General features: G+C 37.3%; 1 protein-coding gene across 1 annotated transcript; it reads right to left on the bottom strand.

Annotated features, from left to right (window-relative positions):
* Nucleotides 1-13468: 13468 nt before the first annotated feature.
* On the bottom strand, nucleotides 13469-23264 carry LOC146711201 (adhesion G protein-coupled receptor E3-like). The gene is made up of 23 exons (XM_085453947.1): nucleotides 23204-23264; nucleotides 22840-22878; nucleotides 22374-22733; nucleotides 20144-20275; nucleotides 19746-19892; nucleotides 19541-19666; nucleotides 19258-19401; nucleotides 18466-18627; nucleotides 18171-18320; nucleotides 18039-18076; nucleotides 17780-17860; nucleotides 17594-17623; nucleotides 17337-17499; nucleotides 17138-17251; nucleotides 16867-17039; nucleotides 16610-16786; nucleotides 15913-16116; nucleotides 15581-15819; nucleotides 15406-15472; nucleotides 14988-15079; nucleotides 14578-14737; nucleotides 14243-14299; nucleotides 13469-14148 (listed from the first exon to the last, which is right to left on the bottom strand). Exons 1-23 carry the CDS (start codon nucleotides 23229-23231, stop codon nucleotides 14071-14073), a joined length of 2961 nt encoding a protein of 986 aa, XP_085310073.1. The 5' UTR covers nucleotides 23232-23264; the 3' UTR covers nucleotides 13469-14070.
* Between the last annotated feature and the right edge of the window lie 1259 nt (nucleotides 23265-24523).

Genomic DNA, 24523 nt, shown 5'->3' with positions numbered 1-24523 from the left:
GATAGCAAATATTGTGTTTTACATCTAGACTCCTTCACCAAACCACCATCGTTTGACCTGGATCCTAGGACAAGATGCCTAAATTAGGCTAGCTGAGCTCTAACTATCTTGGTCTCTAAGTGCTCTGAGGTTAAGACCATAAAATTGCACTAATGGCTCAAGTCATTAACTTTTCAATAACTACTGAAGCTCCCACCCATCTGGCACCAGTCCAGTCCTCCACTCACCTATCTTTCTTTCCTCCGTTTTATGCACAGTGAACTCTACAGTGTCAATTTATAGTGTTTTCATTCATAAAAACTGAAATCAAAGTTTTTGCTAGTATTATATTTGTCAGCTCTTGAGATCTAACCTAACAGTCAGCAGCACAGATTTTTTATGAGTAACACAGTTCAATAGCATCCTGATGAAGTGAAGATTATATTGCAGCAAGCCAAAGGCTTTTGGTTGGTAGGTGGTCATTATTTAGGTCTCCCAGGCACACCTCCCCTACTGATTTTCTCTCCCCCTTCTTCCTTGGTGCACCACTGATCTGTGATTGCAATTGATTGGAGACTGCTCATCATTCCTCCAGGGGCAACAAAAGGAATCATGGGACAAATGAATGCAGCAGGTAGAGAGAAAATTAAGAAATGTGTGGAAGGCAAACTGATACTATTAAGGGAAGATATGGGGCTCTCTATAGTTTGACATGTAGCTCTTATGTATTTTTTATTTATGCAAGTAGGTGACGACAGTGATTGAATGAGCCAAGGTAAAAAAGGCCAGTAAAGGCTTTCACTTTAGTGAAAGCTAATTTACTATATGGCATACGAAGGAACCCCCTGCTTAGGAAATTGACACGTGACAAATGAAAGGAAAATAATCACAATAACAAAATTATAGCAGGATTCTGGATCCTGATTCTGATAAATAATAGGGTTGGGAGAGAAAAAAGATTCAGTATTGTATTGCGATATTTTGTGAGACAATATTGTATTGATGAAGAGACACTAAATATGTGTGTTTTGTTAAAAAGTTAAAATTCTCTGGGAATAGTAGAAACAAGAGGCCTTATCTCACTTGATAGGAAGCAACCTTTCTGCAAACAGTCGCAGTCTGACTTGGACAGTCACCAATAGAGAGGCTGCAGAAGGTTTGCAAGTTCTATCTAATTTATAAATGCAGACAGATTGCCAACATATTGATATCAGTCTGAGTCTTTATGAATAAGCATAACTTGTGGGGACTTGACTTAGCTGACTACTAGCTGGTTGTATTCTGGATATATTCATATGGAACAGGGCAAGGTTGCTGAGTACAGATGTAATAGTTAAATGTGATTTTCTGTCCATGTAGACAGAAACACGCAATGTTCACTGATTCATCAGTTAACTGCTGTATTATCAGAAATATATTGCATATATTTGTGAACTTCACCCCATATAATGGCATACTGATGACTACTGACTTCGGTATTAGGGCAATAATTGATGAAGTGAGATAACTTTGGATAAAACAGATAATGTCAGAGTTAAACTTTAAGGATAATTTGCAGTTGAAAAAGGTGATAATTCACAATATATGTTATTGCAATTGTCACAAAATGTAAAATAAAAAATCATGAGTGAAGTATCGTGGTAATAATCGTATCTTGGGATATCTGATGATTCCCACCTCTCATATGTAATACATATATAATAAAATATAATAATGTATTCCCCAGCTTTGTGTTTTGGTGATGGTGTCGAGCATCATCGTTAGGCTATTTGTTAATTATGTGCAAGTAATTATGATTTAGGTGTAGCGAAAGCAGCAGTTAATGAGTCATAGTATTTTCATAGTCATCATACCATTTAGTGAACCACTGTGCCCTATGGATGGAGGCCCTATAATCCTGGAAGAGACCATTCTAGTCAGGATGTAGAAAAACAGGATGTCAGAGCAAGCCTCCACAAATTTGGTCCAATGCATTCATCTAAGTGGACCAAAACCATCAGCAAAATAACCCCACAGGCATAACAGAGCCAACGGGGGTCTCCTCACTGCCGGGTCAACCGTTTATGTTTTCTCTTTTAATTTGTCACCTGTCCAAGCCTGCCACTATAAGGAGAAACCAATGGCACCATTTCAGGAAGCATCCTCATTTGTTGATTATATGCATTCCCTCTTTCATTATCTAAGTGAACACAAGTCCTTCCTTTGTTATACTGTCTATTTACATGATGTATGCAGATCATTTTCAAAGACACACATGCACGCGTACACACGCACACACACGCACAACAGCTTGGACACCCACTACTGCATCAGTGTCTCCAGACACTGTCAATTAATTAGGGCTGCAACGATATGTCGACATAATCGATGACGTCGACTATAAAATTTCATCGACGCAGGATTTTATTGTATAGATGTGTTTGTCCTGTAAAAAGGCTTGAGCACCTCTTAGATGGCTGAAGTCACAACAGAGAGCATCTTTAGCATGGTTATCAGCAAGCGTCACTCCAGAGCACGTCCACTGCAATCGTGAATTCATGAACTGAATCATCTGAAAACTTCTGAAACTTTGTTAATTTGGACTGGAAACTAAAAATATTTTGATTTAATTGGAAGCTTGTTTTGAACGTAGGGACAGAAGTCTTTTTCCAGTTCCTATTTGCACATTATTATTTGTTTAAATACTACTAGCGCTATAATGTGTATTGCCTAATACCTAATTCATATGTTTCCTGGGTCATTATTTTAATTTGCTGTGGGATGAGACAAAAGGGTGATATTCGCAGGTGGGCAGACTTGAGCAGGTGAGGTACTGGAGCCTAGAACAGGACGTTTCTCCACAGGACATGGAGATAATTAGAGTTATTGAAATAATCCCTGACTAATCGACTAATGAGCGAAAAATTGTTTGTTAGTCGACTACCCAAAAAATCTTTAGTTGCAGCCCTACAATTAATATAATCAAGTTAGTGATTACAACAAAAAAGATAAGTGTTGTTCACATTTGCTAACTGTTATCTCGTGCCTAGCAGCCTAAAAATGTGTGGGCGAAAGAATCTGTGCGGTCCATCGGTCAGTAGTCGGACACTGTTGCTGCTGCCGGCAGACTATCTCTCTCTCTGTGTCTCTCCCTCAATCGCTAACTCACACACGCGCGAGCACAGTGAAACTAAAGGCAGCTTAAGCCAAAGCCCTGACTGCAGGTAGAAGAACAGAGAGGTGTCTGTAGCGCAACAGAGTAGCTGGTCCATCCATTCACCCTCCAAAAAGAAAAAAAAAGAAAAAAAGAAAAACCCACAAGCTAGAGCACACGCGCGCGCGCACGCACAGTCAGTTTTATGCCCTGAGCGATTCCCTCCCTCGACACTAAATCCCCTCGCGCACATCTGTCCATGGCGCGTACTCTGCCCGGCCATCCTATCTCCGCAGAATCCAGCATAAATACCAGCCAAGCTTCATGTGACACTCTAAATCTACCGCCACAGATTTTAATCACTTCTAAAGCCAGTCGCGCAGGAATACCACCTTATGAACGACAACTGTACCAAAAAGAAAAGAAAAAAACCCGAAGAAAATGCGCGCTAATACCCAGCAATAAAATTCTCCCGATTGCACGTACATATTTCTAAAACCTAACTTTGCTCCTCATCGCGGATAATTCAAACCACAAACAGGGAAAAGCGTGCTTCCATGACCTCATGAAATCTGCCATATGGGGCTTCTGTTGCACCAAGAGGACTCAACCTAGCAAAGCGTTGGGAGTCTGTGGTGCAGGTGCGTCCTCCCGTTGCCGTCGCGTGCATATATTTTATCATACCAGGTTGGGTTAAAATAAATAAATAATTAAAAAATATAAAAGATGAAAAGGGGCAATTTTTGTACAGTACCTTCACTCATTTTTCCTCCAAATCGTGCGTCGAGGGAACAAAAAGGGAGCTTTTTTTCCATCCAACGTCGCAGGCTCACCACCACGGCGGGAGTGGATAAGTGAGAGAGAGAGGGGGAGAGATAGAGAGGGAGGGAGGATGCATAGCCTAGACCTCTGCGTAGACTAATATAGTCCAACTGCAGTGGGCATCTACAACTGGCTTCATTTTCACTACAGTATAACCTACCTGCGGATTGGGTCACCACTTAACCTCTTTTAATTGCTGGTGTTTGGTGTTTAATATTCATAAAATCTTCAAGTCATCACACCTAGGATTATCCAGCGTTGATTGCCATAACTCTGCATGCACACACAGGAGGCTGACACAGACATGCAGTCACTGCATCAGTGATTCCTTCCACCTCACATTCAAGACGTGAATAGGCGCACAAGCAATCTGACTGCCCTCGTAAAACTTGATTGAACAGATGCAAAAAAAAAAGAAAGAAAGAAAGAAAGGAAAAAGAAACCAATGAAAGACCTTTTAATAAGTACAGTTTCTTGAAATATGTTAATTATTTACTCCTTCCAAAAACACAATAATGCTAAAAGCAGCATCTGACCCCAAGCACAATTCAATAATTTGCAGCATTTTTTTTCTAGGTTATGGTGAGGGGACAATAAAAAATGCATTGTTGTGTTCAAATGAGAGCCTACGTTTTTGACAGTTCCTCCTCCTCCTCTTCCTTCTCTTCCCTCTCATTTTAACCGCAAACACATTTGAAGCTCTAAGATGGAGTAGGATGGGAGCGATGAATTTTCCCAGCAGTTTGTGAATCAGGCTATTGCAGGAAAAATCTAGAGGTATGAGAAACCCCTGAGGATGTTCTGCCTGTGTGGACAGTGGGGAGGATGATTCTGTTTTTTTCACGGCAAGAAATATGTTGAAGGTGTAATCATACTCAATTAACACTCTTCCCCTCCTCATTTCACACTTCATTTTTTCCATCACAGAAGGCAGCACGCCCATACACATGCAAACACACATGTTTACCTCAGCTTATTAACTCACACACTCTCAATCTCTGTCTTTTTTTCTCTGCCAGCAGAGGACTATTAGCTCAAGAGAGTGCTGTGGCATTGAGACTTATTCATTTTTATTCATATCAGTAGGTCCACTGTTGAGCCAACGCAATGGTTTGTCGTAGCATGATGCACAACAAATTTAATTTCGCTGCATCTGCCTTCATATGTGGTGACCTCTTTAAATGTTTATGCTTGCATGCACAATAGGCTGTGTTGTACTGTCTACGCTAAAATGGACCTGTTCCAAAAATAATGGGGATTTCTTGCATCAAAAATCATCATGCAAAAGGTTTTTGTTTTGTTCTTGTTTTGTTTTCCAATACCCACACACATAAATCAGATATATGGTGACCCTGGTGAAATTCAATTCAATTCAATTCAGTTTTATTTATATAAAACCAAATCACAACAACAGTTTCCTTTACATCGCAAGGTAAAGAAGGTAAAGAAAGAAAACGACAAAACCCCAACTATCATATCACTATGAGCAAGCACTTGGACGACAATGGAATAGAAAAACTCCCTTTTAACAGGAAGAAACCTAAAGCAGAACCAGGGTCAGCGAGGGCGCGGCCCCATCAGGGAGCAACTTAAGAGGCTTTTGTGACATTTTTTCTACTTCTACTGTGTTTTATTCAGTTTCCAGTGTATTCTGTGTGCTTTTGCAGCATTTTTCTGTTTGCTGGTGTTTTCTTAAGTTGTAGTGTGTTTGACCTCTCTTACTTATCCCTTTTTTCCACACAAGTATCTAAGGAAATTCTCTAATATTCTTCTGTCGCCTGCATTTGTTCAGTTCTGGTCTACTATTAGCCAAGAATTTAGAACAGGAGTCAAAAAGTGTTTGTTGACCTACCTTCTTAGGTTATTAAGGTTTTTTTTTTTATCTGTATCTACACATATCCAATAAAGATCCTCGAGCAAACTGGGTGAGCCGTAGACTATAATTAAACTGATGGAAAACCATGACTGAGGATAAATTTGACCAATATTGATGACAAAGTTATCGAAATGAAGTTATTTGCTTAAGTTAAAAAGTATTTACGTCACCGGTTTATGGAGTAACGTCATGTAATCATGAAAAAAAAAATCTACAGGAGTTTGTCTATCAGACATATTTGAACAGACTGGTTAGCCATTTAAAAGTTCACATGAAGCTAAAAAGATAGGTCATCTCTCAAAAGCATAATTTTGTCAGACTAGAAAATGTCGAGCTTCAGGCTAGAGCTTTTGCTCTCATGGGACCCAAAATTGCTGGCCTGCATGCTCGCATTCATAACTAACCTCAACCAGCTGTCTAGTCATAAATACTTCTTTCCTATATTCACTCTCACTTTGATGCATGCAAACGTTTTCCTAGCAGCCAAACAATTAATGACTCCTCTTTTATTACCGAATTACTGTCAGGACCTTTAATTCCTGATACTTCTTGTGATCACTATGTTGGAAAGAAATGGGGATGTTATTATATCACTAATAAGGTTCTGGGATTATGACACTGGCTACTCCAATAATGAATCAGTTGAAATCTTTCCAGATGGGTGCATCCATTTTCTGCTTGCTTTATTTATGTGTGTTTGGTGTTGCCTTGATTTTTGCAGGCTTTTATTTTGGAAAGTCAACAGCTGAATGTGTTTTTTGTTCCCAGCAATCATTTATATATCAACATGGTTAACTTTGAAACATTGTCAGCAAGCATTAGCTTCAGTTTAAGTATATTTTCTTATTTTTACTGCTATGCTAAATAGAAGATCATCTCTTTCATATGGTTATTTGCAGCATCTGCTGTTTTTTTCCTTCAATATGATAATGTTTAACACTACAATTTATCCATGGCTTTGTCTGTAATTGTGCTTGCTGGGTGATAAATGGCTTGTGCACTTACCTCCTCCTGAATGGAATAATTTTATTGGCATTAAGGGCAGGTCTGATGCGAATGTAATCGTATGCCAGGTTTCTGTGCTGATGAGGTGACTCATTGTGCATACATCATAGTGTTTTCACACATTACATCAGGTTTTCTCAATAGGCAATCAAGATCATTAGACTGCCCTTCATTTTATGTCGTTATGACAGATCCGTGCTAATGTGCAACATAGGATTGACTGGCCAGTAGTTCCCACTATACATATCATGGAACAGAAATAGAAGATCAGGCCAGTATATCACATTGTAATATGGCCTTTCCACCTATGTCCTTATTCTTAAATTAAAGGGAGTGCCATAAAACCCAACACAACTCAAGAGTTGGGCCAATTCGAGCTGCCAGGGGCGAGTGGTGGGGCACACCCTAAACAGGTCACCAGTCTGTTCCAGGGATAACAGCTCTAACTGCATTGCTTTGGGAAGAAGCCAGAGTACCTGGAGAGATTCCTGGTGGATTCTAACCTATACGAGCAAACTATACAATCTGTAAAAAAAATAATTTTAAAAAAGTGTGTTGTACATGTTCGGTAAACCTACTTAAAGAATCAAGTAAGTCAGCAGAAGTAACCAAGGTTATTTACGAGGATTGTTGGAGTTTTCCTTTGATACTCTTTGTAGGAGCTTCAGTAAATGCCCACAAAAGGGCTGAATGATGTCTGCTGGAGCCTTGTCATCCATTCACTTACAAAGGCCAGCATTTCAAAGCTAGGCCTATAAATAGGGTTATTCCGAGATTTATGAAATGATAGATATAATTACAGGTATTCAGTGCATGCTCTACAAACAGAGTATGCAGGAGGCATGACACATGAGGTTTTGTACTATATAAATAAATATTGAAAGTTCTTTGGACAGTAAAACGATTAACCACCTTCTTTGTGGAGACCTTTAAAAGTGTCTCAAAGCACATTTAGAAAAACCCAGCAACAGTGATGTGAGAAAATTAGGACACCCTATGAAAGCCTGTATACTTTAAAATGTATTTGGACACATGGATATTTAATATAAATTTCAATGATACTGAGGGATCCAAATAACATAACTAAACAACTGAAAAATAAGAAAAACCTTTTTTAAAACTTTATGTGAAACATAATTTAAAAAGAATGCAAATTCAGGTGAGGAATAAATTAGGACAGCCCCACATGTCATCCCACTTAAAACGGTTAAAATCACACACAGTTGTAGCTTGTCAGGTGCACATGATCAGTACATTGTTACCCAGCATTTTAAAGGAGACTTGCCCTATTTAAACCTCAGATTTAGTTTGGTGTGCTCCTGACTGTTGAAGTGTTGAAGTGAGCGCCATGGTGAGATCTAAAGAGCTGTCTGGTGCCCTCAGAAAGAAGATTGTGGCTGCTTATGAGTCTGGTAAGAGATTCAAAAAGATCTCAAAGGAATTTGACATCAGCCATTCCACCATCTCGAAAATTGTTTACAACTGGTGGACATTCAAAACAACTGCCACCACGCCCAGGTCTGGCTGTCCAAGCATATTCACCCCTAGAGCAGACCACAAATTGCTCAAAGAAGTCATCAAAAATCCTAAAATGTCATCACAGGAACTACAGCAGGCTCTGGCTAGTGTCGATGTTAAAGTGCATGACTCTACTATCAGAGACTACACAAGTTTGAGGTGTGCAAGGAGAAAATATTTGCTCTCTGAGAGAAACATTAAGGCCAGACATTAAGGCCAAGTGAAAGCCCTGATCTTAATCCCACTGAGATGCTGTTGGGTGACTTGACAGACTGTACATGCAAGAAAACCCTCAAACATCTCACAGCTGTAAGAATTATGCATTGAGGAGTGGCCCAAACTTGCTGTCAATGTCAGAGACTAGTAAAAGGTTACAAAAGGTGTCTCACTGAAGTTATATAAGCCAAAGGGGGCAACACTAGTTATTAAGGGGTAGGGTGTGCTAACTTTTTCCTCCATTAAAATACACATTTTTGTTCATATCTTTTTTTTTATGTGTATTTTTTTTTTTTTGTTTAATTGCAATTAAGTCACTTTCTTTTCCAGTAATACATGAAAACATGATTAGATATTGATATTTGAACATTTATTAATACAGAGCCGATTATTTTATGGGGTGTCCGAATTTTCTCACATGACTGTAAGTGTGTCAACACCAAGTGAATTTAAACCTACAGCTCAGGGACCAGATCAGGATTACAATCTTTATTTGGCAAGAGTCTTTATCCAGGTGATTGGTCCGACGAGTCGGGCCAGAACTGAACAGGGGATAGACGAATCAAAAAGACAAGCAAACCCTTTATTAACGACACAAAGAAACACAAGGCCGAGACTGTTGCAGCTGTGCAAAGATGAACTTGCAGAGGGAAGGGAAAAGTGAGATTAAATACACTGTAGAGGGAGGGTATACAAGAAACAAATGATAAAAGGGCACCGATGGTACAAAAAGCAAAGGAAAGCATGAAAACAAGAATAAAAAAAACATGGACCAGGAGAAGAGTTGAAGAATAACAAGTATAACATGACCATATGATGATAAACTATACCCATGTTTGCTTGTTGCATTGTTTTTTCTGAATTTTTACCAGTAGATTATATTATTTTAATATATTCAATTTCTCAGTCCGTTTGTTCAATTCCACCTATGTATTTCTATTAATGGAATTATTTGCCATAGGTCCTAAGTTAAAGCATCACATATATCATACCAGGGGCGTGGGACAGAAGAAGAAAGTCTCCTTTGCTGCATTCATCATCTGAATGGGCAACTTCTGATAATTCGAATTCATCAAGTGTTGGAGGTGGATATACCTGAGACAGCTGGGGCATGCTCTGCTTATGCAACACATGAAAAGAACAGCTGATACTGCTCCACTATCACAATGCTCCACCTGCTGATGTGACTGTCCAGCGCTTGGCTGGAAAATCCACTTGCAAAACCTTTGCTCTCTCTGTCACATGCCACAGCACAAGGCAAATGCTGTGCAGTGCCTGCAGTGTGTATTTAGCTTTAGTTGTTTCCATCCAACCACAGTAGAGTGTTTAGCGTGCATTGCCATCAATAAGTCAGACTTGTTCCCAGTGGCTGCTGGTCCCTGTCTGGGCTGCCCTTTGTCACAGACTTTGTTCATCACATTTCTAAGTACTGCAGCAGGTTAGGTGGTCTCAGGATCTGGTCTCTGCTTTTCTCAGATGGTGTGGTTCTGTTGACCTCCAGCTTTCACTGGGGCAGTTAGTTGCTGCCCCAAGTGTAGGTGTTCGGGTATCTTGGGGTCTTGTTGCCACTTAGGTGGTTTGAACAGATGAGGTATTTTGAGCATGTAAATGAGGCCTATTGGCAGACCCAGGATACGTCGAAGTGATTACATGTCCGGATGGCTTCGTTGTGTGTTTAGTTTTATTATTTTTGTAACTGAGTCAAAATAGCCCATTATAGTTGCATCGTGTAAATACAAATGAGGTTTAACTGAACTTACCAAAAACTGACACCAGAGTCAAAGGATGGTGAATAAGCTTTTAAGTCATAAAAATTGATACAATGTAATAATGTAATCTTTAAGCTTTAACATTGCATAGCTAATAATGCTTTGAGAAGAAATAAACCTTGTTATAGATATTATTCTGCTATTAAATGCTTTTTTTAGAGTACCCAGGAAACTCAGTTATAGTCCATGTATGTTCAATATGTTGGCAGAATGAGAGTTTATACACTTGTGAATGTGCTCTTTCACATTTTACATTTCCTTGTCTAATTCATGTGTTTGTTGTTTGGGGGTCTACTTTGTTTTGCATTTGTATTAGTTTAGTAATGAAAAAAAATAACATAGAGCTTTAGCTGCACTTAGAAATCCGTGTCTCTCTCAGTCATGTTCCTATTATAGTGGATTAAAGAGGATTACATGCCATTCAAATGTCTGTTAAATAAAACATGCAGTAGGAAAAGTTTAGCACTGTCACATTAGCTGTCTCAGTTTGAACCCCTGCTCCGGCCACCTTTCTGGCACTTATGACCTTTGGCTGATGCCTTCATGTTTTGACAAACTCTGACACACACCCAGCAGTTCAGATTGCGGATTTGTTTACCAGACGTGGTATCTCAGCTGACTGGCCTCACGACTCGAGAGCTGCAAGTGTGTTTCCATGGTAACCATGTATAGTATTGAGAAGAGCAGCAAAGAGAGTGGAAGAGAAGCAGGGAAAGAGAGAGAATGAAGCAAACCCTGGGAACCATATCTTGTTATATTTATCCCTATTTTGTCAGTTATTCCAGCTGTGTGTTAAACATGATGCAGGATTGTCGTTTGCGGCATAAAAAAAATTAATAAATAAACAAACAGGCTTCTACTAATTTGTTAATAAGCATTTGCAGTAACTGAGTTAGTGAGTTCCAGCTGAAGCTGGAGCATAAAATAAAAGCTTTTGGAATGAACGTCTAAAAACTGCAGGAAACATGACATACTGAGTTTTAGATGCTACAGAAATTTAGAAAAAATTAAAATTGGAACACCTGTCTAATGTCACAGTAATAGATATTTAAGCAGTTTGGTGCATTTGCAAAATGTGGAACTAACTTATCTTACATTTATGACAGTTATATTGTCTTAAAACCTTGTAAAGCATAGTAGTCTGCCATTTTGATATAATTCGCAGTGATTGAATCTGAATTCTCCTAGGATGATCTCTGAGCTGCAATATTTTTAGTAACATAAAGAGAAAAAAAAACCCTATTTGTATTTCTCAGTTGTGCTGCAGGCTTGTGGAAAAACTGTCATATTTAATATTACATTAATTCAGTGTTTATCACATAGAAATGTTTATGCAGAGGGAAGAGGGGTTTAGAGTGTGAATGCAGGCCGTGTCATCAGTGGCCTCGTGCCTGGACAGAGATGAGGGCAGCATCACTAGATTCAAATGGGATCCAATCAGCAGTCAAGCAGACAGAACGCAGAGTTCCAGCTGATCCTGACTGACACTATGCATCATTAAACAGGAATCAGAAACAGGCATTTGAATGCATAAATTTTCAATGATATAGTCAAACGAGCATGCAAACAACATCACGCCAACAATTTTGAATATCAGCAGGCAAAATAAATATTTTTTTCTCTACTTATATTTACGTTGTGCCCCAAATATGATGCTCATTCAACCACCTTGTATGTCTGTGTAATATATGTGGATAGTTTAAATTGATAAATCATACACAAAAGGCCTGAAAGCTGTAGGTGAGCTAGCACCTAGCTCACCTACAGCTAGCACATCTCACCTTCCGTTTCCCTACTACTGCACTGTTTATTTTCTAGTATTAGTACAATGCAGGTTAATACTCAATACCAGCAAACATATCTGCACGTGCACACACACAAACAGATAGATAGTAACTTGGTAACAGATGGTAACATCTAGTGGCAGTTGACAAAACTGCATCACTCAGTGTGTCACATGCTCAGTATGTAGCTTTCAGTAACTGATACAGTCCATTGAAGACTTTACAGAAAACACTGGTAGCAGCAGTGTTATTAACTGTTAACCCCTTCATATCAAACACCACCAATCTGTTTATGGTTAGTATAGGGTTAGTTAGCAGCCATTACTTTATTTAAGAGAATTAAGCTATGTAAGGTAGACTTTCAAAATATCATCACCACTACTTTGCTTTGACTAACAGATGGTGTCAGAATGGCACAGATACTTGTTTTTTTTCTGCTTTATCTTTATTTATATTAATAATATCATTATCATTTAACATGGACTCCTAGACATATCATCATTTAATTTTTATACCATTTTAATTAGACGCTTCAGAATGAAATGTTGGATTTCATGTTACACATATGATTTAAATTAAACAATGTCTTCTTGGTCGGAGTCAGGAAGCACAAAAGCTGCAATCTCATAATGTGGTTGAACACTGCAGCCTTCAGGAAGACATTTGTATTGCATATGCATTACAGTAAACTTGATGATATCTGTGTTTTAGTCTACAAGTGCAGGTATAATCAGATATTAGATTTCCTGGGAACCCAAATTATCCAAGAGTGAATCCTGAGTGTTGTAATTTACCACAAAAAGTAAGGTATGTTGTTGTAAATCTCCAATGCAAGGAATATCATCAGCACTTTATTTTTTCCCAATTATGATAAGAGGCAAACAGCAACAAATGCAATCATCTACAATAAATGTGAATCCCAAATAAATAACTGACGATCTGGGTAACATGGCCCTAATGTTACAAATTAATGGTTATTCTCCCTAAAGAAAGGAAGCACTAATGATGAACCAAGGATGTGATACCTTATCTATCCTAAGGAAACTGAAGGGTAGTAAAAGTTACTTTCTTTCAGGGTTACATGCATGTTCTGATAAATGACAGACATTACAGCAAACCATATTAAACACGATTTATCCCTGCACTCCTTTTATTTCTTTTTTTTTAAAATTTCTTAATTCAAGTTTAATAGTTTGTTTCTGTCCTGTAAGGGATTTTTTCTGAAATAGTGTGCAAGCTAAATGCTGATGTAAATCACAAAGTATGCTTGGCTTTGTACAGCCCTCGAATTTGTCTTGTAAAGTTTAAGCTACGTCAAAGTGTCTCATATGCCACGTAAATAAAATGCAAATAACACAAGAAAGAATAAACTGAGAAGCACATGTTTTTATTTGTAGGAGGTTTTGTTTTTTCAAGCCTGACTCTCTGAGGGTGTGAGTAGCAAGATGTTTGCGAAAGCTCCCAGACCCAAGCAAATTAGGTACAGAGATGGTCTGTTTAGTCATTGAGTGAGAAAATCAGTATGGCTGTCAGACTTATGGTATTCTACCACTACGTTAGCTACGTTAGCTACATTAGCTACATTTCAAATTTATACAGCATAATAATAATAACAGGCCTAACTGATGGTGTTAACATGACATGTACTGTTGTAATATAGCACAGCTAGTACAGTAACATACAACTAATAAAACTTAAACACACCTAGAAATAATTGCTTGTGAAAGAGCATTACTTTAGCAGTCACTGCATTCAGGTTTAATTAAAATATATTTTTCTTTAGCAGTTAAAATAGCAAGCTAGGGCCCTAAAAGACACAATGATACAGATCAATATGCTAAGCTAATAAGCTAATATGCTATGCTACCGTTAACTTTCTAGACACAATAAAATGGAATTAAGAAAAAGCACGGATAATAACTCGATACATATAGCGTTGTCTGTTTTAGCGTTGCTCACTTCATTGGATCAGTGGTCCTTCTTCCCTTCATTGTTTTGGTTCTCAGGCTTGTCGAAATCTTCGGTGACCGAACCCACATCTTTTTCCTGAAATACATTCATTTGTTAGAAACAGCTGGGCTAAGAGCTGATCTGACTGAGATTAAAAGTGACAGGACTCGATGTTTTTCACAAGACTTACCTCAGCTGCCTCTTTTCCAATAGAGCATGTCAGCCATTTAATGTATTCCTCTCGCACCTGGTAAAGACAGTTTCAGTACAGTATAATAGCTCCATACTGAAGAGTCCATGTAAAGCTTTACAACCATAATCATTGTTACACTGTGAACATTGTACTTCTTAAAATTTGTAAAACACAGTAAAGGAGAAACCAGCAGATCATTTTTTTTTAGCGAATAACCACAAACTTACTTTATGCTCCCTTCATTGTGTTACTATTGGCCTAGTGTGAACATTTAAATGAGAGGTTGTGAAAGAGCAAAATGTAATAAGAGCATAGCTCAAGATAAGGTCTACCTCCTTGTTTAGCAGACAGTGTACGATGTACAGGAATGTGCCCTGCTGGGAGTTGAGGATGATGAAGAGGACCTGGAAGAAAAGGTTTGACTGGTACAGGCCCAGAATCCATGTACAGCCCAGTATGACAAACTGTGCCACGATTTTGAAAATAATCAACCTGAAAAACAAAGAGCACAATATATTTTTTTACCATTATTTGTGTTTACATTCATACACAGAAAACATGTCCTTATTTTCTGTGTTTCATCTTATTTTAGCTCATTTATCCAAAGCCATCCTTCACCTTAACATTACAATGAGTTCCACTATAAAGACATGTACGTAAGTCACAAATTGTGCATTAGCACTTACATGCAGGTGCCACTTTCATTGTCACCTCAGTGAAAACAGTACATGAATGTTCAAACCTGGTGTCTTTGGATTGAGAAACATCACTCTTCATGTTGGCCAAAGTGGGTCTCAGACTCCAGAGAGTAGCAAGGAACAATAACCAGTTGATCTTTGAAAAATAAACAAACAGCAATATTTGCTAGGTGTACAAAGTAAAAAGAAGCCTGCCACAGACTAGATAACACAGACTTTTAATTATAGATTATTGCTTCAGTTCCATTACAATAAGTTGTCAATCCAATTTGGCACGGCAGTGCTTTAAATATAATCCTATACCCAATCCTACATTTCATGGGCCAAATACAAACCATTTGTCCAACAGAAGTTAAATGTCCAAGGCCTAACATGACAGCTAACTACAGTCATGTAGTTATACATATTAACATGAGGATGTTAAACACTCAATACGCAGCTGCAAATACTCAATGTACTCACTGCTAGGACAGCAATAATAGGTCCCGTTAAAGCCCAGTTGAAATTCCGCTTTGTAGAGAGAAAGCATCTGCAAAAGAATCATGTAAACAAGTAAATAAATAATCAATCAAGCAAACCTGTTCTAGAAAAACATTGATCACATGGGAAAATGTGAAAATAATTATGTGTTACGCACACATTTGAGGTAACACCATATCCATCAGAGTAAATTAGTGCAGAAACACCCACTATTACAAATGGAATACCATAGCCAACAAGGTAGAGAATTGGCCTGGGGAGGCCATCTCGTCGGATGACTTGCACCTGGGAGAGCTTCCGTACTAACAAGTGGAGCTGTAGTGCCTCCAGCAACATCCACACAAAACTGGCAACAATTAAGAAGTGGAGAAGCCCTGCCATGACCTTGCAGGCCAGCTGTAGAGACAGATAAATACATTTAAGCTTTATGGACAATTGGAACACAATAGATAATCTTTTGATAATTCTTGGAGTTTAGCCACATTGTACCTTATTATCAGTGTATTTGTCATTCCACAACAAGAGCAGTTGTGAAAAAAACAGGTTGAGGCAGAGGTGGAGACGGGCTGTGTTGTTAATTTTGGGATTCCAGCTGCACAGAAGGAAGGTAAAGATGGCCAAAGCCAAGAAGAATAGTCCAATAATCACACATACCCGGTTCAGCCACTCTAAAAAAGGATTTGATGGTGTAGGCTGAAAATGAGACATATGAAGATTGTGATTAAAATGACCTTACTGCATATTTTTCTTAGTATGCAAGTAACTATTCAGGTCCCTTCACAGTTGGCTTTGGGACAAACCGCTGACAACCCTTTAGCTCCCAGACACACAGATTTACTAGACCACAATTACTTCTGGAAAGAATGTTATAAACTGGCTAAATCAACCTGTACCAAGTTTTTATACACTAGCTAAGGAGATTGTTTGTGGCCAAGGGAGTTTCCACAAAGTACCGTATTCAATTTCTAAAATTTTTATAACAGTTTTTGGGTTTACAAGAATTTTTCCCTACGTATTGCCATTCTGAGTCACTCAGTGTTTGCTAATAGAAAAAAAGAGTTATTTTATCAAATTAAATTACTTCTACAACACAATGAAGTGAAGAAAAGACAAAGTCTGTGCATCCACCACTCAAAATCAAATTAATAATAAGTTCATCAAAAAAGAAGAAGAAAAAAATATATACCTCCCCAATCTGCATGATCAGGGCGAATGTAGAAAGGTGAGAACAGCTGCAGATTGTATAGTTTTCATTAGAGAATGCAACCCAGCAGCCTTCCTCTGACCAGCTCATAGACTTTCCTTCTACAGTTTCTGTGGTTTTCCAGTAAACACAACTGACTGTTCCTGTTTCTGGTACTTCCTGAAAAAGCAAAGAAGAAACATTAAAAGTCTGTATCCCTCTGCATTAATAGATGTAGAGTTGAGATTCTGCAGCTGTACCTTCCTATGGTAGATAGTAAAGTTGACAGGCTCTGTGAGGTTAGTGTTATTAACTGGTATTATGGCTGTGATAACATCCGAACACATATCTGTCTTTTTCTCTGTTTGGAAATACTGATGACTGAGAAGACTCTCCATCCCATTCAGTGTCATAAAAGCAGCTGTTGCAGATCCTGGGAGTTTTCGCATCACAAAAGAAATTGAAAACCATTTGTTAAATAAAAACAGTTTGGATTTGTCAATATATTTAATTTTTAAAATACTCTCTCACCATTGTTAGCACGAGCTATAGCCTGCAAGTTGAAGTCCATGGTATTTCCATTAGCAGAGAGGGAGGTATTCCAGTTATCCTTACTCCCTGGACCAATGGCCAGCAGGCTCAGATCTTACAAATAGATAACAATCAGTCAATTCATACCAACAGTAATTTTAAATATAGTCAAGCTACAAAATATTAGAATTTAACTTACCCACTGTCGAAGAGTGCACTTCCTTTTTGGTTTGGTTTTCGGTATGTGGAGTCATTGCAACAACGATATACTCTGAAAGGTCAAGAATTGCGTTGCCCGTCTCCCGATCTCCTTCACTACTCACCTTGCTTTGTGTGGCTCGTGGTCCAACACCGGACACGGCCTGCAAAAATGTAAATCATTTTAATCAGTGAAACACATAAATGTAAATACAGACATGGAATATGGTATGTTTTCTTTGGCTGGACATTAAGTACCATAGATGCAGAAAAGCTGTTGGCTACCGTCTGCAAACACATTATGAAGAAAAGAGAGAAAGGCGTTAGATAAAATGTACTGTGGTTTACTCAGTACATCACATAACATATTATTTTTAGTTACAAATATCTGAATATATAACAAAGCACACTCTGGCTTACAAGCATTACTTTTGAACTACATACCGCTTCTGGTATGAAGGCACCTGTATTGTTTTTCAGGTCATCTTGCATATTGCTGATGAACGATATTTCTTTTGTCAGACCCTGCATTGAATGTGCAGTATTAGTATTCATTTATTACAAAGCACTGTCTGGTAATTGTCATGGTTTAATTTCCTGTTGCTTTATTTGAATGGAGCTAAACATTGGTTTAAACATTGTTATGCATTGGTGACAAAAAAATAAGGCACCTTTAAAAGGTAAATATTTCGATGGGTCTCACCTCTTTGACTGGAACTTTATTTAGAGCATCTTCAACGCCTGTCAGTAAATTAAAAATGTGAACATCAAATGCTCCCTCAAACCAAATAAATAACCTTAAAACAATTCAAAATTATGGTTGAAACTGACTCACTTTGACAATATGTGACATTCAATATCCAGGCAACGATTCCAGTTGTGGGGAACAATCCATCGGGGCAGGAACAGTAAAAGGTACCCGGGACATTAGTGCACACAGTCATTTTACCACATATACCGGGTGTCTCAGTGCATTCGTCAATATCTGCAGTATAGAGAGCACACACACACACACACACACACACACACACATGCAAGGCAATCTGTTTTTAATTGATCATTTGATCAAACTGCTGCATTTAATCATATTTGAGCTGCTATATGTCAAAACACCAAACAAGAGCACAAACCTCTGCATGGGTTATCATAGCTGGCTATAAAGTCTGGGTTGTTAATCCGATAACCAGGGATACAGGTGCACAAGTAAGATCCAATTGAATTTGAGCAGTTACAATCTGGTCCGCAGATGTCTATACATGTACTACACACTGGTAGGATACACTCATTAATATCTGTTGAAGTACATGAATTAAAAAAATATATGTTATCAACAAAAGAAGCCATATATTCTTTTCTGAGAAACAAAAATTACATCAGCGGATGCCTGGACATGTTTCTATGACAACAATAAACGCATATTTGGAGGAATCTTGGCTAGTCTGTCCGATTAGGTAATAATGGAAAAGAGGCTATTCTGTTAGTTTCAAATCTAACAAGGACAGGTTGTGCAGTTAAATTGTGCTAGCAATGCCAAATCTGGATAGTATGTTTTCATGTTTTATTTATAATAGATTAAATTTAATCTTTGCATAGTTTCCACATTTTGTGACAATGTGTTCCGTCTTTCCTTTTTTTTAAAAAAAAAAAAAAAGTCTGTATGATTTTAGCCAAGCCATGACATTGCCAGTGCTTCATTGAACACTTTGATAATTCATCATTAATTCATCCTTCTGACACTAAAACAGCAATGACCCTGTGATTTAATGTATTTTGTCAGCCTAGGCCTTTCTTTACTCAGTATAACAATCTTGTGACATTGTAGTGGTCACATAAATACTTTTGAAATAGCAGGGAGACACAGAGACAGAGAGAGAGAGCAAACACAAGTGACTTCAAATATAAATAAATCAATTTTCACATACCAATACAGACGTTGGTCTCATTGGGTTGCTTAGTTTTATCCATTGGTTCAAAACCCACCTTACAGCTACAGGAGTAATTTCCAGGCAGGTTTTCGCAGATAGAATATGGACCACATATCGTTGAGTTGTAACACTCATCAACATCTGAAGTTAGAAAGTTACAGCTAGTTCTTATCACACTGCATTTTAAAGTTGTAAAAGTACAAACCACTCAGTAATTAACAGTAATATGAACAGTCCAATGAAGTTCACTTGATAGAATATTGTAACGTGCAATACAGACCTTGGCAAATAGGGGACATCTTATAATCAGCCCTAAATCCTTTAGAGCAGTTGCACACAAAACTTCCTATGGTGTTGTAGCAGGTCCCGTATGGCCCACAGACACCACTAAGACATTCATCAATATCTACACAAAGAACAATTAAAAAGTGAATATAAAACAAACTAAACAGGATTATTTCTGTGTTTGTTTGTTTGATTTGTACCTTCACAGCCAGGGGTCAGTTTAAGTTTTGGTATTGGCTTTGGTAGTTGAAATCCTTCCCAACAGTTACAACTGTATGACCCAACTGTATTGTGACAGTTGGTATTATAACCACAAATTCCTTCAGTCCTTGTGCACTCATTGATATCTGGTAAGATGATATACAATTAGCAAATTGCAAACTTTAAAAACATATTAGTCCAGATGATGCACTTGCTTCTGAGTGTCTGTTTATAAATAACAGCTTTTACAATTACTGGTGTAAACATTATAGGTCTAGATTCCTGTAACGATCTTGAAAATTATGTATTTTCATATTGATCGTAATATAAAAAAATATATATAAATATTGCTGTTTTGAAAATAACATCTTGTTTTTAATGTACTATAATTTCTTACCAATACAGCCATATGATGTTGAAGTAGGCGGGTTGTCTGGAGGCATTTCATATCCATCATTGCAAATGCATCCCCCACCTGCTGTGCAATTACCCAATGGTCCACAAGACTTTTCAGTACACATACTATGATCTAAATAGATATAAAATCATGGTACATGTTCAATATTATGAATAACATAATATTCCCAATAAATAATATATTTTTTATTTTATATATTAGGATAAATAATAATATTATATATATTATTTATATTAAGAAAAAAATCATGAATGCAGCATGCATTGCTCATAAAAATGAATGAGTATGATATTGTAACAGACATGTTACTTGCTTGTGCGAAGCACAAAACAGTTCATAGCTGGCAAGTTGTTTCACATCTTTACTAGTTTTCAAAATACTGCGGCCTAATCAAATGAAGTTTAGTGTAGCCATCTTTTTAAGAATGCAAATGATGTTTTTTCCCATACAGCACCAATACAAACACCTACATCAAAGAATACGTCTGTTTTAATCTAATATTTGATTTTTCTGTTCTATTCTGTGTAACTTGTTTTTTTTTTTATTGTTATTTCAGTATTATATTTGCTTAAAAAATATTGTGTAACTGCATCTCAGTGGAAAGATGCCTATTACTTTGTCAATGTAGTTTACTCCCAGACTCTTTTAGGTTGTATCCATCACAAAATATTTTTTGTGAGTGAAGAAATTCATCAACACAAGGCATACACTCACAAGACAAAGATAATAAGTAATTGAATAAGTCTTTGAAAATGCTTAAATCTTTTTGGAGCATCAAACAAGTTAATAAAAGTAAAAACTTATTTTAACACAGATTAATAAAATATAAAATTCTGAAATAATCAGTTAATTTATTAAGAGAAAAAAAAGTAATCCAAACCTTCCTGGCCCTATTTGAAGCATTTCCTCCCTTTATTAAGTCATGAATTCACAGGTATTAACAGTTAACCGGATCTTTTGTAAAAGCTAAGTTCAGTTCCATTAGCTATGCCTGGATCCAATTACTGCCAGAACTCTTGAACCATAAAATCACTTGTCTTACAAAGTGAAATAGGCTAAAAACTCTCTAAAAGCTACATATCATGCAGCTAAGAAACAATGTAATTGACATGTATCAGCCTGGAAAGGTTTACAAAGACATTTCTAAGACTTTGGAACTTAAGTGACAGCCATTATCTAGAAACCTTCCCTGGAAAAATCCAGGGTGCCAAAATTACTCCAAGAGAGCATCAACAGCTCATCGTGGGGTTCACAAGTGAAAACACAACAACATCTAAAGACCTGCACTACACACTTAATTTCAGTTAAGGTCCCAGTCATGATCCAACAATAAGAAAGAGACTGAGCAAAAATGTGAGAGTTTCAAGGAGAAAACCACTACTGAGCAAAACAGAAAGGTTCGTCTTACATTTGTTAAAAACATTTTTGATTAACCCTCGAAGTCTTTGAGGAAATATTCTGTTGACTGATGAGACAAATGTTGAACGTTTTGTAAGGTTTGAGGCTTATTCTAGCATAAAACTAACACAGAATTCAGAAAATGTGATCCTAGTTTGAGTCAAATACAGTGGTGGTAGTGTGGTGGTCCGGGAGTTGCAGCAGGACAATAATCCAAAAAACACCACCAAAATCACCTCTGAATGGCTCAAAACATACCAAAACCAATGGAATGGGTGAATCAAAGTCCAGAATCAGACTGAGATGCTTTTGGTGACCTAAACAGGTTTTAGCTGAAAACCATCTACAGTGTAGCTGAATTAAAACTTGCAGTTCTTGATGCCAAAGGGGGCAAAACCAGTTATTACATTTAGGAGGCATTGGCTTTTTTACACACGGCCATGCTGGTTTTGACAGCATTTTTTTGTAATTTAAATCATCATCATCATTTTCAGATGCATTTTGGGCTTATATTATCATTATTATTATTATTATTATTATTATAAAGACGTTTTGCATTATTTGCCTATCAAATATCACTAATGGCAGTTCTGGCGTTACATAAAGTTTGAAAATGTTTCTTAATTGTCCAAATGAGAATTGATGTTTCGAAACTTTTATTTCGTATTTTGTGTATTTTGTAAGTAACGTTTGCTCGTAAGATGTTGCCTGTAAAATACAAATTTAAACACATCATGTACATTTCACACAATTCTTTAAACCAATAAAACTTCAAATTAAAATTATACACACAAAAAATGTTTATACTCACAAGTTACATATACCATGTCGGGAGCTGGGAGTTTATCCTCTGGTTTATACACATAGAATTCTCCTGGACAGAGGGCCACACTCACTAAAAAACTTTTTTCATTACACCCTTTTGCAGTCCCATTTGTCGGATACAGAGACAAATTAGTTGGTAAGGGAAATGGTATAAAAATGGGGACAAGTGTAGCACCAGTTTGGACTGTTAGACAGGATGTAATAACTGTGTCTCCACCGATCCCCGTAAAGCGCAACCATTTGCCAAGAAAATCGGTATCATTTTGGGAATAACCAGTAAAAGGGGTAGATGCAAAGGCTCGGTTCCGCCATGGTTCATTTATCTCAATGTATCCATCACAAGAACCTGCAAATAACAAGCAAGCATTGGTATCATAGTAGTTATTTTACACGTTTTTGGAGGATTTGCTGTGGGTTTTTTAGTATTTGCTGTAGCAGAAAATCTTACATACCAGGAGGAAAATCACAAGAGACAGGTATGATAAACAAACCTACCAAAGGGAAAAATACTGGTGAATGAACTAGTTTTCATTGCTTTAAAAGGTGATTTTTCAACAGCTAAAACCAAAAACTAAAACTTTTGCGATTAAAGTATTGTAAACATTGACTGAAATTTACACATATCTTTGTGAAATGCTACCTAAAGTCATAGTAACTGTTTATAATTTACCATTATTTGATTAGAAATATGTGTCTTTGAATCCAGAATCTAAACTAAAAATTTGTTCCATCTTAATAATCTAGTTTTCTCATTAAAATTAGCACTGACATCAATTTAATACCTTTAAAATTATTTTCTCTGTCAAATTCACTTACCCAGAAAAAGTGACAAGACACAGTCCATAGTGACAAGTCAAGTCTCCAGATCTGTTCTGAATGTTCACATTGTAAAACATGAACAACACCCAAATATTGCTTTTAAAAGCATTATGTGAATGCAAAAACCAATGCAAATTCACCAACTTGTGTAGACTATGTTAAGGACCTAGGAAAGAAACATACACTGTTGACTGCAGGATTTTTATGTTGTCTTTTTCATGTTTGTGAAAAAGTGTTTTCAGGTTTGTGAAGCATTTATTCTTTTCTTTAGTTCCTTTCTCAGATCTCAAAGACAATGAACACAGTTATACTTAAAATTCCCAAAACTAATCCTGTAAAATCTGCACCAAATCAATTTAGAGACTAAGGACTTTTAAAGCACACTTCAAAATTGATCAAATAGCTATTTCATTTGTGAAATTAAAAAAATAGGGGCTGTCCTGCTTGTCCTACTTTTTTTTCTGTAGGCCATCTCGTATTTCTGATCTATTGAATATTTGTCCTTTCACACAAAAAAAAACATTTCAAGCTTTCAGTCAAAACCTGCATCAGAGCTCACTCCTACTTCGAAACGAACCGTTTCAGTGTTTTGTGTATGCTAATTCATATGTACACGATGTTAAGGTTCGTTCGAGTTAGGGAAGAGAAGAAAGCAAGCCCAAGTCGAAGTAGGTGTCAAAAATAGTGATCTTTATTACACACTCTGTGCACTAAGAGTGGGAAAAGACAATTTGCAATCGAATCCTCTCGTCAACTGAAGCATCAGTCTCCTTATATTGCCTTTATGACATCACAGTTGGATCTTTACTGGAAATGATCTCAAATGATAACAATTCCCCGCCTATCCCAAAGTTTTCCCTTATATAGACATCAACTGCTACTCTTAAGAGAAAAACAAGTGTGTATTACATTGTGCATTTTGTGAAAGTGTATTTATCAGAAAAACTGTCCTCAGATGACCCTCCTATTATTACTAAGTGTGTAGGTGACCGTGCGTGTGTTACATAAGTGCGTGCATGTAAGTAGAGGCCAGCGTACGTGCATAACTACACGCAGCCCTGCCAGGGCCCAGCAGGACTCGTGGATCTGTATAGTGTGACTGCTCTGCTCTAACGTGCAACAACTTTATATAAACAGTCAGTGTGGATTAATATAAACAATCAATGTACATTAATATTTGCTCAAAGTAACACAGATGTAATTAAAAGATTATACTGTCAACAGATTCAACAATGGCAAATGAATAATCAATGATAACTGATTGTGAGAATACAAAATAAAATATCAGTGCCTGCATTTGCTTTACATTACCAACTA

Source organism: Copadichromis virginalis, linkage group LG4 (assembly GCF_057382275.1).
Source record: "Copadichromis virginalis isolate Kocher_CV1m ecotype Utaka linkage group LG4, C_Virginalis_male_GT1.1, whole genome shotgun sequence".
Taxonomy (NCBI): domain Eukaryota; kingdom Metazoa; phylum Chordata; class Actinopteri; order Cichliformes; family Cichlidae; genus Copadichromis; species Copadichromis virginalis.
This window is presented reverse-complemented; position numbering and strand designations above follow the sequence as displayed.

Coding starts and splice junctions, on each gene's coding strand:
- LOC146711201 (XM_085453947.1), bottom strand. CDS start 23,231: ATGGACTGTGTCTTGTCACTTTTTCTGG. Junction 19,402..19,540: donor GATGTCCCCTATTTGCCAAG/GTCTGTATTGCA, acceptor TTCTAACTTCAG/ATGTTGATGAGTGTTACAAC. Junction 14,300..14,577: donor ACTGTCTGCTAAACAAGGAG/GTAGACCTTATC, acceptor TGTCTTTACCAG/GTGCGAGAGGAATACATTAA.